This window comes from Arachis hypogaea, chromosome 3 (assembly GCF_003086295.3).
Source record: "Arachis hypogaea cultivar Tifrunner chromosome 3, arahy.Tifrunner.gnm2.J5K5, whole genome shotgun sequence".
Taxonomy (NCBI): domain Eukaryota; kingdom Viridiplantae; phylum Streptophyta; class Magnoliopsida; order Fabales; family Fabaceae; genus Arachis; species Arachis hypogaea.
Genome location: NC_092038.1, coordinates 28,974,681 through 28,986,637, shown reverse-complemented (window position 1 = coordinate 28,986,637; position 11,957 = coordinate 28,974,681). Strand labels below are relative to the sequence as shown.

The 11,957-nt window shown below is 40.2% G+C and overlaps 1 protein-coding gene across 1 annotated transcript; it reads left to right on the top strand.

Moving 5' to 3' along the window:
- Positions 1 to 123: 123 nt before the first annotated feature.
- Positions 124 to 2,058, top strand: LOC112790061 (cytochrome P450 703A2). The gene is made up of 2 exons (XM_025832285.3): positions 124 to 1,068; positions 1,367 to 2,058. The coding sequence occupies exons 1-2, from the start codon at positions 124 to 126 to the stop codon at positions 2,006 to 2,008; spliced, it is 1,587 nt and encodes a 528-aa protein (XP_025688070.1). The 3' UTR covers positions 2,009 to 2,058.
- The last annotated feature ends 9,899 nt before the right edge of the window (positions 2,059 to 11,957 follow it).

Below are 11,957 nucleotides of genomic sequence, written 5' to 3'. Positions count from 1 at the left end.
ATTATCAAGGCGAGTAAATGTAAACATGAAATAGCTTCATCCATTGAGTACACAATGGTCACACAATATATATATACATGTAATTTCTTTAATTTGATGAGTGCAAATTGTTGAAATTAGAAAATGGTTTTGCCCATATTTTTCTCAACCTTGCTCATAGGAGGACTACTAGCCTCTAAACTCATTTGGCAATGGTTCACACAAAAAATTTTATCTTTGCATAATAAGCACCCCAAACTCCCTCCTGGCCCACCAAGGTTGCCAATCGTTGGCAATCTTCTTCAATTAGGGCAACTTCCACATAGAGATTTAGCATCTTTATGCGATAAATATGGACCCTTAGTTTATCTTAAATTGGGTAACATTGATGCAATTACTACTAATGATCCTGATATCATACGTGAAATACTTGTTCGCCAAGATGATGTTTTTGCCTCTCGTCCACACACTCTTGCCGCCGTTCATTTAGCCTATGGGTGTGGGGATGTTGCATTGGCCCCTTTAGGCCCACATTGGAAGCGAATGAGAAGAATTTGCATGGAACATTTGTTAACCACAAAGAGACTTGAATCCTTCTCAAAACATCGTCAAGATGAAGCTAACCACCTTGTTAAGGATGTTTGGGCTAAAGCCCAAACTGGAAAGCCCATTAACTTGAGAGAAGTGTTGGGTGCATTTTCAATGAACAATGTCACTAGAATGTTGCTAGGAAAGCAATATTTTGGATCTAAATCAGCAGGCCCACAAGAGGCTATGGATTTCATGCACATAACCCATGAATTGTTTTGGTTATTGGGTGTGATATACTTAGGTGACTACTTGCCAATTTGGAGGTGGGTGGATCCTTATCAATGTGAAAGGAAAATGAAGGAAGTGGAAAAGAAAGTGGATGATTTTCACACCAAAATTATTGAAGAACATAGAAAAGCAAGAATTGAGAAGAAAAAGAAGAATAATATGGGAATGGAAGATGATGAAGAAATGGATTTTGTGGATATTTTACTATCACTGCCAGGCGAAGATGGAAAAGCGTGTTTGGATGATACAGAAATCAAAGCTTTGATTCAGGTATTTGCATTTCATTAGGCCGTTAAATGATATTTCTGTTGCTTAACGTTTTATTTTATTCATTTAATATATTTTTTATTCCAATGAGGCTGAATAAACAAAAACACTCTTACTCTTTCGAACCTCTATAGACAATATTTTAAATATTTATAGATAACCATAATAATTTACTCGATTTTATAAAGATAAAATTAATTTCATTTATTCATAGACATATTTGTCAATGTCCTAAAAATTTACAGGTTTGCGTTATTATTATAATATATTTATTGTTTAAATAATGATTGTCATTTTTAAGGATATGATAGCTGCAGCAACAGATACTTCGGCTGTGACGAATGAATGGGCAATGGCTGAAGTAATCAAACATACCCATGTCCTTCGTAAAATTCAAGAAGAGCTTGATGCCGTAGTGGGTCCCAATAGAATGGTGATGGAATCTGATTTAGTCCACCTTAATTACCTGCGATGCGTTGTACGTGAAACATTTCGTATGCACCCAGCAGGGCCTTTCCTCATTCCACATGAATCTCTTCGTGACACCACCATCAACGGCTTTGATATACCTGCAAAGACACGTGTCTTCATTAACACCCATGGTTTGGGTCGTAACACTAAGATTTGGGACAATGTTGAGGAGTTTAGGCCCGAAAGGCACTTGCTAGTTGACGGGGGTAGGGTTGAGATTAGCCATGGAGTGGATTTCAAAATACTACCCTTTAGTGCTGGAAAAAGGAAATGTCCTGGTGCACCCCTTGGAGTCACCTTGGTTTTAATGGCTTTGGCTCGACTTTTTCATTGCTTTGATTGGGCTCCGCCTCGTGGCTTAAATCCTCAAGATATTGATACAAGAGAAGTCTACGGAATGACCATGCCTAAGGTTGAGCCCTTGATTGCTTTTGCTACTCCTCGCTTAGCAAAACATTTGTATGTTAACTAAAATGTATTTTCACTTTAAATTCATGAATAAAATATAAATGTTTTGTTAAATGTCTATTCGATCAAAATAATACTTTTTTTTTATATATAGTATAACGTATAGAGTTATATTATGTTCAGAGTCCATGATATTAAAGTAGATTTTATAAAAATCTAATCGATTCATGTTTTAACTCCGCCTATATTATACTTGCGATACATAGCCGGTCCCAAGTCCGGATAAAGGAGGAGGGTTGTGTTAGGTCTTCGGCAACCAACATAAAAATATAGCCGAACCCCCCATGACATGAATCAAAGACATTATTGCGCTAAAGCTAGGTCGTTGCCCGGAAGCAACGCGCCGTATGGCTCGAGTATGGTGTCAAAGCAAGAGCCGCTGCATCGGTGCCCGGATGTAATGTTAAATGAGCAAGGGTTCTCGCGTTTTCGTGAACGGACGAGGGTAAATAAGCTAGTTCACAAAGGAAAAGGTAAAGGTCGAAGCGACAGAAGGTTGAGATTTGGGACATGGAACATAGGCACTCTAACAGAAAAGTCCATGGAGGTGGTGGACACCATGACAAGGAGGAAGATTAACATTATGTGCCTACAAGAAACGAAATGGGTTGGTGCAAAGGCTAGGGAGTTGGATTCTTCTGGTTTCAAACTTTGGTATACAGGAAAGGTGAAGAATAGGAATGGAGTTGGAATAATTGTGGATAAGCAGTGGAAGAAGGACGTAGTGGATGTCAAGAGGGTGGGAGATCGGATCATCTCTATCAAACTTGTGGTGGAGGGAGGTGCTTTCCATGTGATTAGCGCCTATGCACCGCAAGTGGGTTCGGACGAACAACACAAGATAAGGTTTTGGGAGGATCTAGAGAGTTTGGTTCAAGGCATACCTTTGGGAGATAAGATTTTCTTAGGAGGAGATTTAAATGGCCATGTTGGGAGAGAAGTGACTGGATATGGGAGTATTCACGGAGGCCATGGTTTCGGGGTGATCAATGTCGAGGGTAAAACTATTTTGGACTTTTCCTCAACTTTTGATCTCCTCATCGCAAATACATGTATTAAAAAGAGAGACGAACATCTTATAACCTATAAGAGTGGCATGACAAGCTCTCAAATCGACTTCTTCTTGTTGAGGAGAGTCGACAGGAAATTTTGCATTAACTGTAAAATTATCCCGGGAGAGAGTTTGACAACACAACATAGGGTGCTCGTCATGGATTTTCGCGTTGAGCAAAAGTTGAGGAAAAGACATCATACGAAGAACCCAAGGACGAGGTGGTGGCGGATGAAACGTGAGGAACAAAGAAGCTTCCTAAGACGGGTAGGAGAAGAGGCAAAGTGGGATGGGAATGGAAGCGCGGAAGAGATGTGGAGGAAGATGGCAGAAGTTATTAGAAGAACAGCAAAAGAAAGTTTTGGTGAATCTAAAGGAATAGGACCAAGAGACAAGGAGTCCTGGTGGTGGAATGCGGTATACAAGAAAAGATAAAGATAAAAAGGGAATGCTTTAAAGAGTGGTCTTTATGCCGCAATGCAGATAACTGGGAAAAATATAAGGCGGCTAAGAAAGAGACAAAAGTGGCTGTAAGTGAAGCAAGAACAAGAGCATATGAGGGTCTCTACCAGTCTTTGGGCACGAAAGAAGGAGAAAAAGGTATATATAGAATCGCAAAGAGTCGGGAAAGAAGAACGAGAGATTTGGATCAGGTTAAGTGCATAAAGGATAAGGATGGAGAGGTGTTGGCTCAAGAGGAGAAGATTAATGAAAGGTGGAAGAGCTACTTCTACGAGTTATTTAATGAGGGACAGAAGACTCTTCCGAGCCTTGGTCGATTATGCACAAGGGAAGAGGATCAAAACTTTGACTACTATCGAAGGATTCGAGACTTCGAGGTAAAAGAGGCTCTAAAGCAGATGAAAAATGGCAGGGCAGTAGGACCTGATAATATCCCGATTGAGGTTTGGAAGGGTCTTGGAGGAAAAGGCATCAACTGGTTAACCAAGCTTTTTAATGAGATTTTAAGGTCAAAGAAGATGCCTGATGAGTGGAGAAAGAGCACCTTGGTACCTATCTACAAGAATAAGGGGGATATACAAAGTTGCGGAAACTATAGAGGGATTAAGCTTATGAGTCATACTATGAAGTTATGGGAAAGGGTGATAGAACGGAGGTTGAGAAAAGAGACACAAGTAACAGAGAACCAATTTGGATTTATGCCAGGCAGATCTACCACTGAAGCGATATACCTATTAAGAAGGATGATGGAGAGGTATCGTAGTAATAAAAGGGATCTACACATGGTGTTTATTGATTTGGAAAAAGCGTATGATAGGGTACCAAGGGAGGTCTTATGGAAGGTTTTAGAAAAGAGGAGAGTAAGGATCGCATATATTCGGGCAATTAAAGACATGTATGATGGGGCCACAACTAGTGTGAAGACTCAAGGTGGTGTGATAGAGGAATTCCCTATTGGTATAGGATTACACCAGGGATCATCCTTAAGTCCATACCTTTTCACATAAGTCTTGGAAGTACTCACAGAGCACATCCAAGAGCCTGTGCCATGGTGCATGCTTTTTGCCGATGATATTGTCCTTATGGGAGAGTCAAGGGAAGACCTAAATAAGAAGTTGGAGTTATGGAGAGAAGATCTAGAAGTGTATGGTCTGCGCATAAGCCGTAGCAAGACGGAATATATGGAATGTAAGTTCAGTCTGAGAAGGGAAAACTCCAATATAGAGGTGAAAATTGAAGAGAACATCCTACGAAAAGTTAAAAGTTTTAAGTATCTTGGGTGCATCATACAGGATAATGGAGAGATTGAATATGATGTAAATCATAGGATCCAAGCAGGTTGGTCAAAATGGCGGAGTGCATCTGGTTTTATATGCCACAAAAAAATGCCTTTAAAACTTAAAGGTAAATTCTATCGCACCGCTATAAGACCGGCTATGCTGTATGGTACGGAGTGTTGGGCGGTTAAAGGGGAGCACGAACATAAGCTGAGTGTGACAGAGATGAAGATGTTGAGATGGATGAGTGGTCATACGCGATTGGATAAAATAAGGAATGAAGATATAAGGGAGAGAGTTGGAGTAGCACCCATTGTGGAAAAGATGGTTGAATCGCGTCTCAGGTGGTTTGGACATGTGAGAAGAAGACCGATAGAACATCCAGTCAGGAGGGTGGATGAGATGGAAGATGGACAAAGGGCAAAAGGCAGAGGAAGACCTAAGAAGACCATCCATGAGGTGGTCAAACGAGACCTACATGTAAACGGTCTCTCTGTAGACATGATACATGACAGAGCACAATGGCGTCGTTTGATTCATGTAGCCGACCCCACTTAGTGGGACAAGGCTTTGTTGTTGTTGTTGTAATCGATTCATGTTTTGATGGTAGAAAAAAGAAATGATTTAATGTTAATATTGTTGTTGAAGAGATAGGAGATGATTGTTAAGTATACAATTGTAAGGAAATTTATACTTTTAAAGTTATAAATATTTGCATAATTAAATGAGAAAGTATGAGAGAGCAACATATATAGTAAACAATGTGAATAACGAATTAAAAAAGAAGATAAAATTGATTTTAAATTAATTTTAGAATTAAAACTCCTTAACAAAGATACTACTCCAACTAATCCGAATTTTACTTTAGAAAATGTTTCTGTATGAAAGATATTTTTGAGGCATAGCTCGTTCTGCTGATATTTGAACAAGTTTTCCTTTGAGACAAGAGGGTGGAACGTCGTCTTCTTGTGAAGAGGCGGCGTTGGACACCTGCAAAGGGACTCCAACGCTCAAGTAAGTAAGAGTGTGAGATGTTCAGAGTAGAGAGTGGAGTAATCACGTACCTGAATGAGTCACTTATATATATTGAATTACTTTTAGGCCGTTATTCGTATTTCTATTACTGGTTTTGACGGGGTCCTTTGTTGGTGGTCCGATATTTGGGGATTTAGTGGTTTGAGTGTGGAGAGATTTGCGGTGAAGTTATCTTATCCTGCTGATTCTGATTCTGAAGTTGTTGGTATAGGCCAATTTTAGGGTAACGGATCATAGCCCCCAAAGTCGACCTGTTGAGTTATAAGCAGGTTGAGCTTATTCGAATTATAGCTCGGAATCAGGATCAGTCGAAGCCCCCCAAGCTCAACGTGTTTATTGGTGGTTTCGAAATGGGGCGACCTTTGCGTGCCAAGTGTCCGAGGTATAGACGGATCGAGCTTTGTTCAGGTATTCCTCGGAATTGGAATGGTAGAGCCTCTTTAGTTTGGTTTGGTTTATCTGAGGCGTTGGAAGTTGGAAAAACTTTATGTTTTGGCGATTAATTTGAAAGTGATATATATTTTGATTTTGAATTAAAGTTTTGGAAAAGGGGGAATAGACATTTGATAAGACTCTTGCAGTTAATGTGCATTGGGAACCAAAACGGTTGTTTTTTTTGTCCACTAATTTTGCGTTGCATATTTGATAAACGGTTCTGATTTTGTTGGGGTTTTGGAGGGTCGTATGTATAGTGGGCTTGGAAAAATTTGGACTTTGGTTTGCTCCAACTTTGCTCTCTTCCAATGTAAAGGTGTGAAAAGGGGGGGGATGGTTGAATCTGGCGAGTGCCCTTGGCCGAGCCATTTTTAGTTTGTAGAAGTCGTCTTATAAAAGATTTAAGTCGATGTTTCTGAAGGTTAGTGTTGCCGAGGGCGAGTTTTCCTGGTATGTTGATGAGTGTTTGCTGGAGAAGTTTTCTCTTTTTTGGGTTCCAAGGCCTAGGCAGATGTTAGGTATGGATAGGATGGAGTATAGAAATGAGATGATTGTTGAGTTCCTGGTCAATCATATATCTTCGTCTTCTTTGTTATCTGTTATGGATCTTCTTGAGCTTGAATCGGATAAGGATGTGTTGGCTGAGTATATAGGTAATAGTTATATGTGTAGGATGTGTTTTTGGCTATTTATGGTGTTTGATATTGATTATGTTTATTGCAGTGGAAAAAGTTCTGAAGGTGACCTCAAGTGGTTTGCGAGCGTTTTTTCGTACTAAGAATGTAGAGAAGTAAGGGTCAAGTAGTCATACTGTGGCTGAAAAGGGCGCGGAGGTGGATCAGTCATCGCCAGCCAAGAAAGTGAGTTATAAAAGAAAAAAGAGAGAAGGTAAAAAGGAGAAGGGGTGGGGGTGTCCAAGGATAAGGTCGGTGGGAGAGAAGTAAATTTAGAGCAAGTGAAGAGTTTCACGGACAACCAGAAAATTCTTCATGGGTACAAGGGTGATGATGACCTGACCTTGTTATGGAGTGAACAATTCCCCTTTTCTATTGTTGCTGATGAACATGCTCAAAGTCCCTCTGACGTGAAGCTTATACATGACGTTGGTGATGTTGGTATCTCACAATATCTGCAGGTATATCCCATTATATCCGTAGTGACTGTGATTTTTGTTCTTGTTCTATTTTCTCAAGTTCTGTGTTTTTTAGGTGATGGGAGCTCGACTGATGTGTATTGGCCCAACTCAGGAACTTAAGCAGGCTTGAGACTCCTTTGATAAGGCATCTATGACTCAATTGATGAAGGATAATCTGGAGAAATCGAACAAACTCCATGATGCGCTGGACTTAGTGAATTCCTTGCAAGAGAAATTGACGACCTCTGAGAATGCTGAAAGAATTTCAAAGAAGAGAAGGCTGCTCTTGAGGCCAGATTGGTGGTGCTTGTTGCAGAGAAGAAACAAATAGAAACTAAAAAAGAAGACCACGGTCTTGAGATGTTTGTTGCCGGCTTTGAGATCTGAGGTAGACTTGTCCGCAATGGACCCTTGCAAAGTTGTTGTGGATGGTCAGCTTATAGAGGATGATGATGATGATGATGATGATGATGATGGAGAGGAGCAGGGTGAGAACCCAGATGCTCAATGATTGTTTGTAATAGATTAGGATGTATGTTCGTTTCCTTGTCATTTGTTTGTGGATTTTTGGTTTATAGCCAAAAGACTGTTTTTTGATATGTTTGATTTGTAGGTGTTGGATTCTGGCTTAAAGCCAAAAACACTATTTTGATGTATTTGCTATTTGTTGGCGTACTTAGCCAAAAACATTTGGTATTGTTAGAAATTTTGTTGAATGTTAATACATGTTTTGGTAAGTTCTGTGACTTGCTGGATACTCGTTGCTTGAGTTTATGAATATGTTGTTTAAGATGATTGGTTGAATAAGATAGGGAATAGATATATGAAGTAAAGTATAGCTAGTATAGTTTCAGTTATTGAAAAAGTGCAGGGTGGGTGCCTCATTAAAACCTCTCCAGCAAAACCCAACTTAGGGACAAAATCTAGTAGTAGGAAAAAGAGTGCATCACCCTGTCCGACTTATAGACTAGCTGTAATCCAGTTTTAAAGAAGAAATGTTCCACGTATTTAGTAGTATTGTGCCATCAAGTGTTTGTATTTTGTATGCTCCCTTGCCGATGACTTTGCAAATTCGGAATGGGCCTTCCCAATTGGCGGTTAGCTTGCCATGTCCTAGCGGCTTTCGTACGTCTTCTATTTTCCTGAGGACGAAATCTCCATCCGAGAATGTTCTCGGCCTAAGTTTCTTGTTATATTTCTGAGCTATAGCTCGTTTTGCGGCTAGCTGTTGAAGTGTTGACCTATTTTTGTTTTCCCTGACGAGGTCAAGCTCGGTTCTTCTGTTTTGAATGTTGTCGCTTTCATTGATGTTGTCGGTCCTGGGAGATTGAAGTGAGATTTCGATAGGTAGCATGGCATCACATCCGTATACCAGCCTGAAAGGATTTTCTTTTGTTGATGATTGTTCTATTGTGTTATAACTCCATAGTACTTCTAGGATGAGCTCAACCCATTCTCCTTTTGAGTCTTCGAGTTTCTTTTTTAGGCCTTGTAAAATGATCCTATTGGCAGCCTCAGCTAAACCATTAGCTTGTGGATGTTCTACATATGAGAACTGTTGTACTATTTTGAAATTTTGCAAGAAGGTTGTGAATTTTTTATCTATAAATTGTCTACCGTTATCAGTTATAATGGATTGAGGGATACCAAATCGGTAGAGTATGTTTCTCCATACAAAAGAAATCATTTTTTCGGAAGTTATTTTTGCCAATGGTATTGCTTCTATCCATTTTGTAAAATAGTAAATAGCAACAATTAAAAATTTAACCTAGCCTAGTGCAGGTGGGAAGGGTCCAAGGATGTCCAGCCCCGACTTGTTGAATGGCCAGCTTACCTCGGACGAGTGTAACTGCTCGGCTGGGTTGTGAATGACTGGTGCATGATATTAGCAGTGGTTACAATGTTTAACCTTATACATGCAATCTTGTTGTAACGTTGGCCAGTAATAACTTGCTCGGAGGATCTTGGAGGCTAAGCTGCATCCTCCTATGTGCATTCCACAGTCACCTTCGTGTACCTCGTCCATTGCTAACTTAGCATCTGCCGTGTCTAGGCGTTTGAGGAGAGGCCTTGTGAATCCCTGCTTGTATAGCTCGGATCTGAGAAGTGTATAGAAACCTGCTCTTCTCTTGAATTTCCTTTTATTTTGAATACTACTAGGTATATCACCTGTTTGTAGATAACGTATAAAAGGTGCTCGTCAGCCCTCTTCCTGTGAAATACTCGAAATTGTCATTAGCGTAACACTAGGTTCATCAAGTGTTAGTTGAGATAATATAGGTGTTTTAGTTTGGTTTCTCGTTGTTGCTAATTTTGAGAGGATATCTACCCTATCATTCTGTTTTCGAGGTATATGGGAATGTTAATAAGATTATTAGCGATGATATTGTATTTCTCTAATAGTGGATCTCTTACCTAAAAGTTACCTGTTACCTGTTGTACCACGAGCAAAGAATCACATTTGACACTTAGCTGCATTATGCCCACTGCGTGGGCCAATCGTAACCCTGCTATGAGCGCTTTATATTCTGCTTGATTATCGCTCGCATGAAAGGTAAATTGTATGGATTGTTCTAAAGCTGTCCCATGTTCATCCTCGAGCAGTATTCCTGCTCCTGAGCCTTTAGTGTTTGAAGCTCCATCGATGTATAATGTCCATTTGTTCTTCGTGGAATCAGGCTCTTTTATGGTTAGCTCTGCTACGAAATCGGCCAACATTTGAGACTTGATGGCTCCTCGGGATTGATATTGGATGTCATATTCAGATAGCTCAATCGACTATTTAATTAGCCTCCCCGCCAATTCAGGTTTCGTCAGAATTTGTCGGAGGGGTTGTTCAGTTCTGACTATGATGGTATGGCTTTGGAAGTAATACCGCAATCGTCTGCCGTTGTTATGAGCGCCAAAGCGAGTTTTTCCAACTTCGAATATCTGACCTTGGCATTTTGGAGGGACTTGCTGACAAAGTATACTGGATGTTGTTGTTTTCCTGTCTCTGTTACCAAGATAGAGCTAATAGCATGATTAGTAATAGATAAATAGAGGTATGGTGGTTTACCTACTTCTGGTGTTTGAAGTATTGGCGGTTCTGAGAGTAGAGTCTTGAGCTCGGTGAAAGCTGCTTCACATTCCTCAGTCCATTCGAATGTTTCTTGTTTTCTTAGAGTTTTGAAAAAGTGATGTGATCGGTGAGCTATGTAGGGTAAAAATCTGGCCAGCACTGCTAGCTGACCAGTTAGTTGTTGAACCTCTTTGACTGTCTTTGGGCTTCTCATATTTAGAATTGCTTGGCATTTTTTGGGATTAACTTCAATACCTCGGCAGGTGAGCATAAAGCCAAGGAATTTCCCACTTTGCACTCCAAAGGCGCATTTCTCGGGGTTGAGTTTCATGTTGTACATTCGAAGTTGTTGGAATATTTCTTTTAAGTCCTTAATGTGGTTTATTGCATGTAGTGTCTTTGCCACCATGTCATCGACATAGACTTCTATGTTTCGACCGATTTGGTTTGAAAAGACCTTGTCCATGAGCCTTTGGTATGTGGCACCTGCATTTTTGAGCCTGAATGGCATATAACCTTATAATAGAAATTTCTATTGTCAGTAATAAAAGTAATTTTATCCTGGTCGGCCGAATACATTAGTATTTGGTTATAACCAGAATAGGCATCCATAAAGCTCAAACATTGGAAACAGGAGGAACTGTCAACTAGTTTATCAATGCATAGGAGGGGGTATGCATCCTTTGGACAGGCCTTGTTAAGGTCTGTATAGTCCACACACATCCTCCACTTACTGTTATTCTTTCTTACCATTACCACGTTGGCTAACCAAGTGGAGTATCTGAGTTCTCTGATGAAGCCCGCGTTGAGAAGCTTTTGGGTTTCCTCCAGGGAAGCTGCACTTTTATCTGCGCCGAGGTGTCTTTTCTTCTAGGCTATAGGTCGGATTCATGGGTTGATTGCTAACTTGTGACAGATGACGTTGGGATCTATCTCTGGCATATCTGTCGGTGTCCACGTGAATAGATCGACATTTTGCCTTAATAGCTTGGCCAGTTGTTCTCGTTCTTCATTTTTCAGTGCATTACCAAGGTATGTATATTTGCCTTCTTCGGCCGTTAGTAGAACTTTTGTGAGGTCATTAGTAGGCATCGGTCGTTCTTGATGGTTGGTTTGAGGGTCTAAGTCGGCCGGGGGGGGTAATTGTTCCTAATTGTATACTGCTTGAACAACTGCTGTTCGGGCTGTCTTGAGTATTCATTCTTCAGGCTGGCGTATAGCACTATCTGACTTCCCTTTGGTCTCCATGGGTTGTTACTACTTTGTGATCCTATGAGAAAAACTTGACACACAAATGCACAGTGGAAATGATAGCATTGATTGCATTCAAAGAGGGTCTGCCTAGAATTATATTTTAAGGACTTTTGCAATCAACTACTAGATATTGTATGTCAATAGTTCTATGTTCAGGATAGTTTCCTAATGTGGCCTGTAACCATATATAACCTCGAATAGAGACTCGCTCACCTGAGAAACCTACCAGTTCTCCAGATGATG